Here is a 17,136-nt window from a genome sequence, read left to right as displayed (position 1 = left end):
AAAATAAAACATTATTCTGGATGCCAAAGTTATTAATTTAATGTTTTAAAAAATTGTCTTCCCAGCTGCTTTCCTTTTTATATTAAGCATAAGTATATAATATTTATATACCTCACATAACAGACTGGCATCAAATTTCACAAAATTACTTATCATCACCTTACAGGCTGTACATCCAAAATAAATGAAACACATCATGTGAGAAGGTATTTGTTTTTGTCTATCTGCTTCTTCTAGAAAAGGTGCATATTTGTAACATGCAAAGACATCTTCAAGGGAATTATCAGCAGTGGTTTGAAGGTTTTTTAATGTTGTGCCATGCCCTCACTCATGATACTGAGCTAATAACAGAAGCAATTCTAATCCTAAACCCATAATTGCAGTCTGCAATTACTGCAACTCAGATGACCTGGAGCACATTACAGTAATAGCTAACTAAGAACTTCCTAATAGTTTGAAAATCTCTGCCTAGGATCAGATTTATAATTCAGAATCTGTGTGCTGTATTGATACAAATACTGGTTTTTTAACCCTCATGTGTTGTGTGTGTCCTTTGGTATCTGTAAAATGCAGTTGAAAATACTGACAGCAATTGCAAAACAAAACACTCAAAATTAAGTGACTGAGGTATTAAGCAGGCAGCAGAGATACGGTCTTCGGAACAGTATCAGCTGGAATACTGCATGCAAGAGCCAGTCTCCCTGCAGCTTTGGAACTTCAGAGCAGGTACCAGCCAGTTCTCAGATGACCTCGTGTCTCTGCAAAGCTAACAAGCTCATAGGGAGGATCCCCTTGTATCAGCTTGTATGGTGCAGAAGGGCACATACCTGGGAGAGAATGGAGAATGAGTGCACAGGCTTAGGTGTACTGAATTCTTTAACTGTAAACTTTTATTAAGGCCCATTGGCATCAACACACAGTTCACCGGTGCTTTTATAGGGCACTTGTGTTGCCCTTCTTCCAGTCAATTTACAAACTTTGCATTTGGAGAATCCTTTCAAGCATATAACAAAATCATCACCTAAGTATATGTAGAAACATATACAGAGAATCAGCCAACCATCACAATTACTGTGTTTCTTTACCACTTCCTGCTTTTGTGTCAGTAATGGTATGCCCTTCCCTGAATGAGCAAAGGAGACATGCGTGGAAAGTCACAAGTGGAAACCACTCCCTGTTCCTTAACTCACCTTCCAGTGCTGCTGTGCCTTTGGTCCAAACAAACAAGCAAGGAACAAGCTCTAAGGAGGAAAGAAGTCTAGACTTGCAATGTAATGTGTGTATTGTTCAGTGCTACTTATGCATCAGGATAGCATTTGCAACCAGGAGATGATGCATGTGGTTTATTCACAGACGCAAGTATGTGCCTCCAAAAAAAAAAAAAAAAAAAAGGAAGTACCTTTTTTTTTTTTTTTTTTTTTTTTTTAAATCCAAAATGTTTTGATCATTTGGAGGACATGACAACCCAGAGGGGGAATGCCAGGTCAGCTATACTCATGCCCATGTGCTTAACTGCATCTTGCTTTTGCTTCAATTGGGAAATTTTACACAATAGTCACACAGTGTCTTCCATAGGTCTGGTTTGCTGGTTCCAGAAACCTGGACTCCTAGATAGAGTCTACATCAAATGAAGTAAATGTCTTAGGTAACAGCTATAGCAATGGAGGTTCAGCAATTCAGATGAAAATTTGTGTTAAAAACAAACAAACAGGAAAAAAAAACACACTAAGAAGACCATCAGGCTGTAAAATCTAACCATCTCTTTCAAGTTTCACATGTGGACTGCTCAAGAAAATTACTGAAAGGGTGAAGAAAATCTCTCATATTCATGCAACTGCTGACACAGACATTATCACTGCTCTCCATCAGCAGGGTATCCATGCCTCTCCAGCAGGATTGCAGTCTGCACATAGACCAAAGCCAAGGATGAGACAGGAAAGTATGGAACCAGCTTGCAATGGAATACCAGTTCATCTCATGTATTAAGTGAGGAAAAAACAGCATAGCACAGAAAGGAAGGTATATTTGCAAGTTACAAGACATGTGTTTCCAGCAGGGCAAAGCAGATCTTTTTCTCCTCTGGAGAGTTTGTCGGAATGGTGCTGCTAACACTGGTCAGGGCTTTTCTTGGATGCTTCCTGATCAGTGCCATGGGGCAAATAAACCCAGTCGCTGTGCCTAGCTGTAGAAATGTATTATTTCTAATCCTTGTCTTCCATGTTGAGGTACATGTGTCTGTCAGACACATGATACTTAGTCTTGTGATTGAACCTGTATTAATAATGGATATATGTGAACGAGGGTGTTTTAAGGCATAATATTTATGGCAATACCTGATGTGATAATGTCCCCCCCTTTGTTATCTGCGTTGAAACATCTTGATTTCTGTGATTCTGGTTTTGCTTTGCTCTTGGTCTTCTCACCTACTCTGGTTTAGACTTACTAATCCTTAATCATAAAAATGATAGTGTTTATGTTCTCAGGTATTTAAGGAAGCTTTCACTGAAGTTCTTTGGCTTGTTTCTCCTACAAAGAGTTGTTTGCATAATAACAAATGTAATATCAAGCAAAACGTGTTTTTCTTTCAGTAGTTAGCAAATCAGAGAGAGTAAAAATTAAATAAGTTATTTCTTTTAGAGATCTTTCTACTTTGCTGAGCACCATTTCCTTTTAAATAGCCTAGTCTGAATGCTTTGTCAGACTCAAACTGGGTTATTTTCCTTGGGCTGGATTGAATTGCTTTTGTCAAGAAGTTTTAACTTCCAGAGAAGATTTTGAACAAAGCTAAATAGCCTCAATGTGTAGCTGTATGAAGCAGCACCGTGCAGTGAGTAGCTGTGGTAGTGCCAATCATTACGTGTTACTGCAGCTCTACTATCTGCTTGATAGATAATGCAGTAGGTATGATCAATGCCTAAAAACAGCTGAAATCTTGATGGAATGTAGACATAATGGCTCTGCATTGTACCTCCTGAGGCACTCCCAAAGCAGCGTATGGCATCTGTATCACCTTCTATCAACAACCTCCTCGTGACTGGTGGCATTCTACAGATTCTCTCTGACCTTGCACCCAGCCACGGCGTGGATATTCTCAGAAGGATGCATTAGAAGAGCAGTGGCCAGCAGGGAGAGGGAGGTGATTGTCCTCTTCTTCTCAGCTCTTGTGAGGCCCCATCTGCAGTAATGCATCCCGGCCTGGGGTCCCCAGCACAGGAAGGACATGGAGCTCTTGGAACGAGTCCAGAGGAAGGCACTAAGATAATCAGAAGGCTGGAGCACCACTCCAGGTGCTGGTAAGGAGTAAGCTATCACAGAGCTTTTGTGGTAGCTCCAGAGTGGGTGCAGGCTGTGAGACAACAGCCTATGGCCCACATGATCCAAGTTAGGAATTGGTTTATTTTTCTAAGATATCAAAAAAATAGTTCACATAATCTTTTCTTCTTCTTCTGGTAGCTATTGGCAATGTGCACCTGGTAGGGGAATAAAGAAAAAACAAAAGGGAAAACATGGCACCATTATACCTTCAGCAGCAGAGAAAGACCATATGAGGTAGCTGTGGAACACCAAGTAACTGTCCAGGGATTCCTCTTCCCAGAAGGATTCCTCCAGTCATCAGGAAGAAACCTAAAGCTTAGTGTAAACACAGAAAAACAGAAGAGCCAATTAGTGTAATGCATTTTTTAAAAAAAAGAATGATGAATTCTAACTGGGTGATCATTATATAACATCTCTTAGGAGATACCCTTTGTGTGTGACCAAACAAGAAACTGTTTGGGTTAGGGAAGGAGAAATAAAATGGTGTGCCAATGGCAGTGGTTTTTTTTGCTCCATGACTATTACTCCATGACTAAATAACAGAGTGCACTAGGAGATAAAGATTAATAAGAAGCACCTGATAATACGCATGTTTTGAAAAGTGTTTGAGAATTGTGCTTGAAAACAATAGACTTTTATAAGATGAGCAGTTTTTTTTTTTTCTTGAGATTATCCTGTCTCAGAACGAATATGACAAAAATTTTTAGAGATCACAACATAAGAAAAGAAACTACAGAAACTCATTCAGATAATCCCAGTAAGGCAGCCAAGGAATAACGCGCCAAGCCCATATTACTTCTTCATTTCAGAGATGTAGGTTGTTGATTACTGCCTACTTCAAGGTAATAGAGTGATGTTGGTGCAAAGATTAGAGTGGGTTTCAGAAATATTTATGGAGGTCACTTGACAAAACAAACTCTAAAAGAGAAGTATGCAGATAAATAAAGATATAAAAACCATGAGCTTTGCTAATTACTAAATAAAAATTACTTATGCAGACAAAGGACTGAATCCATGCAGTCCTGGACACGCAGAGTCCAAACACAAATAACTACATTCTGGTAAAACAGCATGTTGTTGTTCACCAAGCTGAAATTACATTATCAGAGACCCTATTAACAAATCACAGCACAACATAAATCCTTATGTGTCCAACCAAAAAAAAAACAAAAAAAACTTTGGAATTACTGTGCCTATTAATAGTAAGTGGACAGGATTTTAAATATGGTGGAGAACTAAAGAGCTAATTGAAGCATTGCCCAATATTCTCCATTGAACTAATTTCATGGATGTAAGATAAAAAAGTGATTTTTTCAAAGTTTAACTGTTGATGAAAGATCCAAACTCAGCGCTGCTGAACTTCAGAATAGTATCTTAAAATCCAGTCCTCAAATGTCCTTATTAACATGAAATAGTAAGCAGAAACAAAGCAACAAAAGGTGCAATTGATTCTGCTGCAATTGATTCTGCTGCCAGCCCTGGGTTTGGACCTCCAGGCAGGAGGGAGCCTGCACATCCCTTGCTCTCCTCTGCTTTGGAGAAAAGGCTTTCCTGTGCCAGCTCCCACCCTCCGACTGTGCCCTGCAGAGGAGGGCCTGGCTCCAGGCCCCCAGCACCGTGGGCAGGTGGGGGCTGCCATGCTGCCCTCTGCCAGCCCACCTGGTCCTGCTTTCTCTCTGCATGTGCAGTCCTGGAGCTGTGGGTCTGCCTCCAGGCCCACTTCCTTAAGGAGCATAAAACATCCCCCTATTCCTCTTGTAAGCACTGAAAACTTTCCGGGGAAAAAAAATTAAAGATAAATATAGAAATGTGCAAATTTTCATTAATTCTGTGCGTATAAGCAGGCTATTCAGAAGAACCTTGCTAAACAGACCTATAAATAGTCACCCATTGCTGTTTCCCTTGACGAGTATGACCTGCAGCACAGAGGAATTCAAAATCACATGCTGCAGCACTGCAGCCAGCAAAGCAAAGGGAGCTGCTGCAAGATAACAGGAAAAGATGGCTCAGTGTTCTTCCACTGAGATCAGTATAAAAAAAAAAAAATCATCACTGTTTTCATCACTGAGGATCAGGAAATATGCTGGAAGGAATAAATCCCCTGCATGTTGAAGGCCAACTCAGGCAACATCCGCATGTAAAAAAGTCACAGACACAGGCATGTGCCTGTAGTGCTGACAGAAAGGACACCCAGCAGCTGGAGGGCACAAAACTGGCAGCTCTGTCCTGCTTGTGGCTGCATGACATTACACAGAGCTCTGCATTTTGGAGTTTTCTGTAGCTTGAGCTACTCCTCACTCTGATTTTTGCTCTCGTGAATGTGTGTGACTTTGTGAGGCCAAGAACTTCATTCTGCTGCTTCTTCCTCAGGTTATGCAACCTGAAAAAGGGAAGACAGTTGTAATCTATCAATTCTGTGTGTCCTTCTCAGCTGTAAAATTAATACAACAGCTTTTTACATTAAGAACTCCATGCTGGTATGGATGAAGGTAACATCGATAGTTACTAAATGGTTTATCTTCAGACAGCTTTACTAGAGAGCAACAGCAACATTGTTGATATGCACACTGCAGTCAAGTGTGAGATGAGTGCATTAGGCCACTGGGCATGAATTTGCACCATCTTCAGGTGCTCAGGGCACACACTACTCCCCCAAAACAACAGCCCTCTACTGCATAGAGGTAGAGAAGTGCAGGCAGTTTTAAACTGCCATCTTAGTCCAAGAACACACACATTTTGCTTGACCGTTGTGATGGAGGAGGGACTGCAAAAGGACATGCTCCTCTCTCTACTCATTCAGTTTGCTCCAGTTCGCTGTGAAATGTGACAGTCTCCCAGGGGACCACTTGCACCCATCTAACCAACAGCTGGAAATTGCCTCCTCAAAGGTATAAGCAAGTCCTTGCCCCCTGGATATTCAATGCTTGTGGCAGAGTCTGGGAAATCCCCAGCACCATTTCTCACTTCCTCTTTCTGATTAGACAGTAACATCCACACTTGCCTAAAGAAGGAAATAAAAAATTTGCAGGCATTTCTTCTTATTAGATTTCTCCAAACTGACAAATCTAGGATCCAATATATTATTGCATGACTCACATTCGGCTTTCATTTCCAGTTTCTTCAGTCATCTGACCAGCAGACAATGTTTCCTTTCTTTTACAACATCTTTTACATCATTTTCCTTTCTTTTACAACAGTTAAAATTTCTTCCAGATCTATTAATTGTGACATTGTTATGCAAAACAGAACTATAAACATTACTATTTCCCAAACCTGAAATTAACTTATGTTCTTTATGTATGTATAAAATTTTAGCACTTCTAACTAAAACTGGCTTAGCTTATGGTTACAAAAAATGACAGTTCTAGGACTGCAAAAGCAGTACCAAAACAAAGATGAAATACTTTACTGATGCTTTCCTGCAGACTGTTGTTTTAATTACCTCTGTATCAGATCTCCAGTGGAAAACTGCACTAATTACAGTAATTTCACCTAGCTACGAGCAATACCAAATTGATGATTTCAATAAGTACTTTTTTTTTTTTTTTTTTTTTTTTTTACATATTGTCTTACGATTTCTGTTGCTTACTACATTGCCCATTAAAATAACTGATGATTGATTTTTTTTTTTTTTTTTTTTTTTTTTCAAATACTCACTTGCTGCTCATGCAGAAATGGTAGTGCTATATCTAGGAAAACAGAAAAAAAAAAAAACCACACACATTATTTTAGTACTATTTGGGTAATATAAAAACATGAGGAATTTTTAGAATTGTAAAAATCTTGTAAACCAAAGGGCGGTAAGCTTTTGGTTTAGTCATCTAGCAATTAATCTTTAAAAATTCATATCTCTTCACATTCCAAGTAATCACTGCTGAGTGTTGTGCATTATGAAAACAAGCCAAGTAAGGTGCATTAAAGATTATTCACATCCTCCCTTCTTTTTGCTCACAAAGCCGCACACATATTCACATGCACGCAAAAAATCCCTAATGGGTAAACATGAGAGTTACATGTAACATGGTAGTCAAGCGCAGGAAACAGTTCCCTAGACTGAAGATTGAAGTTTCAGTCTTTTGAGTGCTGAATTTTACTTATCTATTATTTTTAGCACTTTTTCTTTCTGAACTGGCATATTTAAACATAGAACAAGAGCGTAGATTATATCTGACATCCATCAGACTTTTTTTCTTTCTCCTCCTGGAGGAAGACTGAGTTTTTCTATTTTTATTTAAGGAGAAGACTGATCAAGCTACAAAAACAAACAGAATGGATGTCATGCTTCTCATTCGATTTGTGGCTAAATTTGCTGCCAGTTCCTTTGCAAGTTCTCTCAGGAAAAGCAGAAGTAATATACTTAATGTAAAGTTCAAACAAGAACTCCCTACAGACAGTGATACTGATAAAACACTATGCGTCACTGCCAGTGAACCACAATGGCCTTTGCAATGGAAGTTCAGCAGTTAACACAGAGAACAAGACTCTAGAATGCAGAAACAGAAATGTATTTCCATTCCTCCAAAACTGATTTCTCTGCAGTGCAGCTGCCAGCTGACAGCCTACCTTATCCAGTTACAAGGTTTTACATGTACTAACCATACTTGCAAATAAAGCTCTTTACAGCTGCTTGTACTTGCTCTGTTCACATTTTAACATCTGTAAGTTTGAAGAAGATTCTGTGTTTTAAAAACTGCCTGTAAAGATGACAGAACATGGAAGGAAAGGCTGACACAGCCTAGCCCAGATCTGAGTCAAAGCACTTCAGTCTAACAACATTTGGAAGGACACCCGCTTCCTGATAACTGCTCTTATTTCATTTCTCTCTTACATTCTCTTAGGCTCAGTTCTTCTCAAGTGTATGACTCTGCTACAGCAGGATCCCTCCTGTTCTGTGCAAGAAAAATACCCTATGACAATCTCTGTAGGGGTAGGACAAGAGCACCTTCCATGCGTTACACCCGCCATCCCTCATACAGTACATCCCACATCCTGGTGGAGTTCTCCTGGACCATTGCAATACAAACAATAAAGAAAAATAACTTCCTTCTCTTCCTATATTACAGAGAAATCTTTGCTGCTGTTGCTCTCTGCCAGGAAGGCAGCCGTCCTCTGTCCTGCTGGCTGTGACTGCACACATCTTCTCCCTTTCAGTCCTGTGCAGTCTGCTCCACCATATGTCTGTGTATGCACAACTACCAGCACTATTAGATAGTCCCTTATCTTATCAAGGCACCATAGATAATCCTGTGCTACACTTACTCTGCAGAGAGCTCTTATTTTCCTCTATGCATTGTTTGTACACTGACTTTTGCAATTCCACTTGCAAATACGGGCTAAGACAAGGGCAGAAATTTGCAGCTACCTCTGACAAACACCTTCTGTGAAATCAAGTGTTTCATATAGAAAAAATATTTCCTGATGAGTGTCTGCAATGGAACACTAGCATTTACATGCAAAAAAATAGCATGACACTCCAGGAATAATCAAACCGTAAAAGGAACAATATATGTATATTCTTATAGCTGCTCTGTTACATGTGCCGTTTGCAACCAGTTTCATTCCACCCTTTAGGGTGTTGCTCCCTCTCAACATTCACTAGAAATTCATTGAATATGACAGGATAAAGGCCTACATGCTTTAAAAAGCTCTTGGTCCCATTCAGTTGTTCAGACAGGGATTAAAACTACTGCAGGCAATAGCAGAGTGGTAAATATTGACTCAGCAGTAAATAAAATCAGCCCATTGAGGTGGAGTGTACAATATGTGCTGGGGAAAGAGTCATGAGAAAGCAGTATTGCTCTTGGGCAGATTAAACAGTTTACATCATAAAACCACATGCTGTTTCAGGAAAGTCACAGTCTTCATTAAAAAAAAAAAATAAAACAAACACTGAGAATTTACAGTCACAGCAAAAATAAAATAAGGAAATTGCACTTTTGTTTTTTAATCTAGTTGAAAAGTTATCTTCATCTGCAAAACAGTCAATGTCATGCTAACGGACAACATTATCCTAGAATCATAGAATAATTTGAGTTGGAAGGGAACATTAAAGGTCATCTAGTCCAATTCTCCTGCAATAAACAGATTCACCTGCAGCTCCATCAGGTGCTCAGAGTACCATACTAGCTACCCTTTAAAATCTCCAGGGATGGGGACACATCTCCAGGCAACCTGTGCCAGTGCTTCACCACTCTCATGGTAAAATCCTTCTTACATTTATCCAACTTAAATCTCCTATCTTTTAGTTTGAAAGCATTTCCCTTTGTCTTATCAGAAGAGGATGAAGAGTCTGTCCCCTTCTTTTTCATAGCCCCCCTTTAGATACTGACAGGCTGCTCTCAGGACTCCCAGAACCTTCTCTTCTCCATGCAGCACAGCACAGCCCCAGCTCTCTCAGTCCGTCCTCCTAGGAGAGGTGTTCCATCTTGGGATCATTTGTTTGGCCCTCCTCCAAAAATACCACTTTAACATATCTAAAAATAAGCACATGTAAATTCTAGATCCTGCCCAGAATTGCATTAGAGAATCATGCAAGCTCATGCCTGAGCTCCTTGTTTTATTGTTTCACAGAGCTATCAATAGATAGGGTTAGTATGATGGAAGGAATTTGCAGCAATGCAAAGATCAATTCTCCATGATCTGATTGTTCTTCTCTAATCTGGGAGACAAAAACAAAAAATAAAAAAGATAATGTTTAAAAAGTCCTTAACTGAGCAGACACACTGATGTGCAATGGGATGCCTGAGGGCAGGAACACGGCTCCCTTAATGAAATGTAGCAAGCAGAAAAACAGGTAAACAATTCCTGGGCTTTCCCTGTATACCACTAACACTTCTGGGAAAAGAGCAAAAAGTGAGACTGCCTGATGAAGCAGATGTGAGTGAAGACATGGAGGATGCACCTGAGTGGGAAACAACTTACACAAATGACTTGTTCCACAGCAAGTAAATAAATAAATCTGATGTTTCCAGAGTCAACCTAAAATCTCCTGTATCTTTGAGAAAAAATAATGGAAATGATAGACTTATTGAATAACTTGCAGCTTACTTAAGTAGGACAAATACATTCCGGTAAACAGCACTGCATAATACGTATTCTAATAGCCTCTCCCATCAAGTCAGACAGTGCGCACAAATTCAGCCTCATACCTCGTTGAACTGGATGATCTTGGAGGTCTTTTCCAACACTGCTGATTCTGTGACCTGTAATTTCTGAGGATCTTCTACAGAGCCAGATGCAGGCCCCCAGATTCACACAAAGAACTGTCTGGCCGAATGTGCATTTCTACATGGGCAGAGAAACCTTTCTGTCACATCCAGGATGCTGGAAGGAAAAGTATCCCACGTGCAATGAGTGATGAAATGGAAAACTGGTATTGGTACTGTTTAGAAGAGACAGGATCCTGCAGATTATGCAGGATTACTTTTGATTTCACTGGTGCGCACTTCTTACAGCAGTGTCATGCTGAAGCCCTGCCATACTTTCCCCATTACTCTCTGCCAGGAAGGAGCCAGATGCTGAGTGGCTTTGTAGAGAGAGCAGAAGGGTTGAGCCTTCCACCCACGCCCTGCAAGAATACTGTATGAAGCTCAGAGATAGGTACAGTCTCCCCACCATCTCACCACCTTGTTTCTAAGCAAGCCGGGAAGAGCAAACTGAGCTTTACAGGCTCCTATAAAGGATGCAAAACAGCCAAATCTCCACTTGCTAAATTACTGGTGATCACAGCCTATTTTATAAATAAACAAAGAGCAGGCAGAAAATGTATTATCCAGCAGCTTTATTCTTCAAAAGCAGCTTTAATCTCTAATTTGTGAAAGGAATGCAAAAGTCTGAATATGAACAGAAATTTTAAAAGCTTGTAATTGTCAACAGTTAATTTGCAAGCCCAAGGGATCTAATAATGGATTTCACCTTGGAAACAACTACTGAAGATGCTTTAAGCCTGTAAAATGGAAAGCAAAAGCCAAATAAAGGATGAATAAATCAAAATATCCTCATTTATGCCTCCTATGAAAGGATACCAGTCAGTGTGCATCTTCTTCACCAAGTAAAGGTTATATCAGAACAGGGATATAAGAGAATGTAGTGCACTGCAAGTGTTAAGAGAGGTGACAACATGAACTGTTACAAAATATCTTTCACCAAATGAAAACAGAACAAAAAATAAAAAGCAAATGTCACTATAATCTGAAGGATAGGGATGTAAAATGCAGGGTACTGAGGAAATAAAAAAAGGAAGCTGTTTCCAAAGAAAGGTTTCATCAATTGGTTGGTTGTTTAGGACAACACTACTAAATGCCCATTTTTATACATTTATACACTGTATGTTTTCCCAAGATGCCATGCAGAGTTTTCACTTGTTTACATTTTTTAAAAGCCATGAAAGTCAAGAGAATCAAGCACGCCTCATTATTCCCACTTGTATACAGAGGGTGAACCCAACGTCACAGCCTTGCTTCAAGCATCCACAACCCAGCAATATCTTGCAGAAATACCAAGGGCAAGAAAGACAAAGTCAAAGAGTGTATGAGGTGGAACAGTTGTTCCTTGCCAGACTGCATTTCTTTCCTAAGAAATTAGTTAAAATGTCTCAAATTCCATCCAAAGTAATTATTTCAGAGGAAATAAAAAGAATGCTACATACCTGTACACATGTAGGAAGGAAATAGTATTTCCTAGGACTGCTGACAAACTTTAAACATGCCATTTCAAATACCTGCTTCTTTTAAAGCTGCCTATGCACTGTTGACATAGGTGAACTAACTCTCTGCTGTTAATGAGGGACTCATGGATGTTTGTTGTACAGAAAGAACACAAAATATGTATGCCACTGCATTTATTCAAGTGAAATAATCTACAAATCTGCCTTCATTTTTCGCTGCATTACACTGAGAACAGAGTGAACTTAGATTTGCTATACAGAAAGGCAATTGTGTTTTCAGAAGTGACATGGGAATACAATTTAAATCTCTCATTTGAACTTCCCTTAGGTCTTATTAGAGAAGTACAAGCAAGATGTACAAAGGCACAATGGTACACATGTACAATATGTATATTGTTCTTGGAGCACTCAAAGGTCTGATTTTTACCAAAAATGTCCAATAAACCAAAAAGCACATCATGCACTTTCAAACTTGTGTCCATGCACAAATGCTGAAATTCTGACAGAACTATCACAGCCACTGTATTTTAAAAGAAGATGCAGTGTTTCCTCTCTTCTGCTGATACTGAGAATGTTTTGTAGCATTACTTTAAAAAGCCAAAGATGAGAAGTGAGCGAGCATATGCAGCAGGGCTTGTGAATGACAGCAACCAGCAACTTCTAGAGCTGTAATTCAAAGAAGCTAGAAAACAAGATTTACTGATTACAAAGGGCAAAACATGGCATAGGACTTTGCCTTGGTATTTTGCAATTCTGTCAGGCAAATTCAGTGCTTTTTACATATCTTAATAGAATCACAGAATCACAGAATGGCTTGGGTTGGAAGGGATCTCAGTGACCACCAATATCCAACCCCTCTGCCAGAGGAAGGGCCACCAACCTCCACATTTAGTACTATAACAGGCTGCCCCATCCAACCTGGCCTTGAACACCTCCAGGGATAGAAGGGGCATCCACAGCCTGTTCAGCACCTCACCACTCTCATTGTACTTTCCTGAGAGGAAAAACAAATAGATTCTTGGACAAACTGCTCAGAAGGTGAGAAAAATATCCAAGATGACTAAAATGACATGAAAACATTTTTTTTTTTTTTGATGGTGGTTATCAACATCATGGGGTATGTATTTTTTCAATCTTCTAATCGATGTCAAGCTTTGAAATTCCAAGCAAAACCAACTCATGTGTTTTTGTCAAAGTATAAAAGCACTTCTAATTGTACTGGAACAATATATATATTATCTATTATTTCCTACTGCATGACACTGCACAGGTCAGAGTTGAAAATCATCACTACCCAAAACTGCATCCACTTTGGTATTACAATACAACATACAGGATGTATTTTATCAGTAGTTCAATTCAGAGACGTTGCAGCAGAAGGGAGAAGGGGTACTCAACTGTAGGAAATGTGATCAAATCTCCCTTTATTCCCATGCTGAGCAGTGGAAAATGTGCAGTGGCAGCTCTGAGATCAGCAGCAAGGAGCAACAGCTCCTGTACTCAGGCTGGCTGCTGACAGCAATAGGTGGGAGGGTGGTGAGAGGGAAATGGTATTAAGTTGAGGGAGGGAAGATTTAGGTTGGATGTCTGGGGGAAGTTCTTTACAGAGAGAGTGGTGAGGTGCTGGAACAGGCTGCCCAGAGAGGTTGAGGATGCCCCATCCCTAGAGGTGTTCAAGGCCAGATTGGATGGGGTCCTGAGCTGGCTGGTCTGTTACTAAATGTGGAGGTTGGTGGCCCTGCATGTGGCATGGGGGATGGAGATTCATGATCCTTGAGGTCCCTTCCAATCCTGGCCATTCTGTGATTCTGTGAGCTGGAAGGCAGATATTTACTGGAAATGGAAACGCATGGACTCATCAGGGAGGTCGTGAAGTCGCCGTCCCTGGCACTGTTCAAAAGGCATCTGGATGAGGAGCTGTGGAGATATGGTTTAGTAGCTTGTGGTAGCAGTGGTAATGAGAAGATGGTCAGACTCGATGATCTTATAGGTCATTTCTAACCTTATGATTCTATGATTCTATGATTCTTGCACCCCGTGGGTGCAAACTCATACAAATACAGGAAAAACAAACCCACAAAACAGTCACTCAGCTGTACGCCACTCCACTCCCCATCCTGTACGACGATGTGAGCGCAAACACCACCCACACAAGACCACACCCTCCGCTCCCCGCTGTTGGCGCGCAGGCGCGGGGCCGAGAATGGCGTGCAGGCGGAGCTCTCGCGAGAGGCTAGGCGGCGCCGGGGTGTGGAGGCTCCGCCCCGTGGCATGTGCCACTGCCTCCACCGCCCGTGGGAGGAAGGAGGGTCGGGGGTCGGCTGGCGGCGGCTGCGGCCCCCGGCAGTGCCGGGCGCCTGCGTGTCGTGATGAATCTGCACCAGGTGCTGACGGGAGCCGTGAACCCCGGGGACAACTGCTTTTCTGTGGGGAGCTTGTACGATCAGCCCTTCACGGTGAGTCCACGCCGGGGCCTGGCTCGGAAAGCAGCTGCGTCAGGTGGCTGCCGGCGCGGGGCTCGACGCGGCGGGGCCGAGCCGAGGCGGCACGCCGCGGGGCACCTGGAGGACGTTTCCGCAGCTAACCGCGGGCGGCCGTGCGGGGCCGTGCGCGGAAAGATGGAGGCGGCCTGCGCCGTTACGTAAACGTGGGCCCCGCGGTGACAGAGGAGGGCCCGGAGCTCGGCCTGGCGCCTTCGGGACCGCCCCTGCAGAGCGATGCGTGGTAATGGTTGAAGGCTTCTGTTAGCGGGGGCTGCTTTGGCGTTGTCAGGTGATGTCCTTCTTCCAGAAAGGCGCAGCTGTCAGTAGAGAACAGTTGGAAGACTTGTTAAATGGAAGCTGTTGTCACTTCACTTTCCCATGGTGGCAAACTGTCTGATATTCAGGTTATTTTCAGATATTCAGAAAAATGAAAGACTCACGGGTGGTGGGGAATCATTTAGTTAGACGCCACAGTTTCTTTTACATCACCAGGGACCAGAATTGCATAAACGAGGCCGAAAGAATAATAAATCTCTGGGGAGAAATAAGTGATTGGAGAGTGCAGCTTTCACTGGCTGTTTTTATGGTCTCTTGTGTGCAAGAACTGTTTTGACATAAATACAGAGGCTGTGTTTCCTCTACACACATTGATCTTGACTTGGTTTTCTCCTTTTACTCAGAAGGTTATTAATGGATTTCTCTTCCTCAGATTTAAAGCTGCCAGCTGAAATACCTTGACTGCTTGCTTTTTCATTTGCTTTCATTTTTTTTAATTGTCACTCATTTTATAGCATTATATTAAATTCACTAAATTGTTCAGAAAGATAAACAAGTGAAAGAAAGGTTTTCCTAACTTTTTTTTTTTTTTGGAGGGGGAACAATAGGCTTCATGTTTAGAATATGAAACAGTAAAATGGAGAGCTCTTTTCCTGTATCTGAAATAGTAATAAAACATGAATAAAAAATGAGGAAAGGGAAACACATCTCTCCCACTTATGCCAATTTATGTACATGTGTGAGGAGTGGAGCTGGATGATTTTTAAGTTCCTTTCCAAATGAAGGCCTTCTGTGAGTAGCATCCAGCCCAGGCAAGCAGATTGTGTTATATTTGCATTCAGTCCAGCAGAAGTCATAGATACTTGATGTAATTATTAGAAGTCAATTTTCTATCTTTTTATAGTAAGCTTTTGTTCCTAGGCTGCTTTTTTTTTTTTTTTAGTGCTTTTCATTAGGGTTGGTCTTTTTTTTTTTTTGTTTTCAAAGTGAGAAATTCAGCTTCCTTAAGGCAGTAGAATGGCTGTTAGAAACTTCTATTTTCAAACACGTGATAGAAGTATTACTGAGCTATCACAGAATAATATACCCTCTGAGCAAAGAATTTCCTTTGTCTTATTACTACAGTCCCCAGTAAAGAATGTCTTTCCGTATGTAAAATCATATTTCTTTGGAGAAGTTTAACAAGTTAAAGGTGATGTTTGATGAGGAGAAAAGGATTACAAAATAGTGAAATAATGGATAGAAATTTTCTGAAAGCTTTCTACGCCATGCAGAGCAATGTTTATTTTCACAGACCCAAAACATATTTCACTTCCTAATTTCAGGTTCATTTTGCTGTGTCACCAGCTAGTGAAGTCCATCTTCCCTCAGCTTAAACTAGTTCTACCTTCGTTGTTTGTGTAACAAAAGAACAAAATGTTGTTTAATAAACATTACAACAACATGGTAATATAAACAGTATCTCCTTTGTGATATAAACAGTCTCATTGTGTAAAGTCATCTTTTTGTAAATATTTCAGGACATTTTTAGGGTGAAAAGTTTTTTTGGTTCACCAAAATAAGACTTTACCTCATATCACTTTTTAAAGCAAGCAGTTTTTGTTTTTCTTTTTTAACATATTTTAAAATTTTTCTAGACATTATTTCCTCAGTATGGCAGCATTCTTTCAAATGTAAAATGCATCCCCTCCCCCGGCCCCCCAAAACAAACAGAGAAACAAACAAAAAAAAACCCAAGAGTAGAAAAAACACCGATCCATTTGCACTAATAGAGATGAGAAAGAATATGGGAATGAGATGCTTATACTCTGGAGCTAATTGTCCTGTAGAAAATGACATGCAAACTGTTGTGGATAAGGCCTGCTCTAAAAAAGTAGATAACCGTTGAGTAGTTGGCAGAATTCATTTTTGTTGTATGTGAGACTGTTAGGATACAGTATGTACCCGTTACTTCTGAGCACTGACTTCCATTCATTACATGGTTCTGAAATATCTTGTACAGTTTTCTGTGCTGGAAAAAAAAAAAAAAGTAAGTATAAAGCTGATCCAGAAGTTTGTTTGGTGCTATTGTTTTCAGTAAGTGTCCTTTGAAGTGTAATACTGCTTAGAAACCACCATCTGCATTGGAGTCTGGATTAAACGTGTGTGAGTATGTAAGTGTGTGTGAGAATGATTTCACAGAGACTGCTTGAGAAAGAACAGTATGGGGATGGCAATGGACAGCTTAGGTCAGTCTTGTTTGCTGAAGTATCTGTTTAGCAGGACATATCACAGGAGTGGGTTAGAAGACAAGGGGAGGAGAGAAAGGGTGTTGCAGTTGTACTTCCCAGACAGCTTAGTTTCCTATTCCAATGTGTTTTTCTCTTGAATGTTACTCTGTCTTCCCTTCTGCATGTT

The 17,136-nt window shown here is 40.7% G+C and overlaps 1 protein-coding gene across 4 annotated transcripts in view; it reads left to right on the top strand.

Moving 5' to 3' along the window:
• The first annotated feature begins 14,231 nt into the window (after positions 1-14,231).
• The window catches only part of DMXL1 (Dmx like 1), a 74,227-nt gene continuing 71,322 nt past the window's right edge, over positions 14,232-17,136 (top strand). For all 4 annotated transcript variants that reach the window (XM_031601402.2, XM_031601400.2, XM_031601401.2 and 1 more), the window contains exon 1: positions 14,232-14,436. In XM_031601402.2, the coding sequence (XP_031457262.1) occupies positions 14,350-14,436 (87 nt within the window). In that variant the 5' untranslated portion in view covers positions 14,232-14,349. The remainder of the gene's footprint in view (positions 14,437-17,136) is intronic.

Source organism: Phasianus colchicus, chromosome Z, assembly GCF_987193195.1.
Source record: "Phasianus colchicus chromosome Z, bPhaCol1.hap1.1, whole genome shotgun sequence".
NCBI lineage: Eukaryota > Metazoa > Chordata > Aves > Galliformes > Phasianidae > Phasianus > Phasianus colchicus.
Note: the sequence above shows the minus strand (reverse complement) of the source record. Positions and strands in the feature narration are given on the sequence as shown.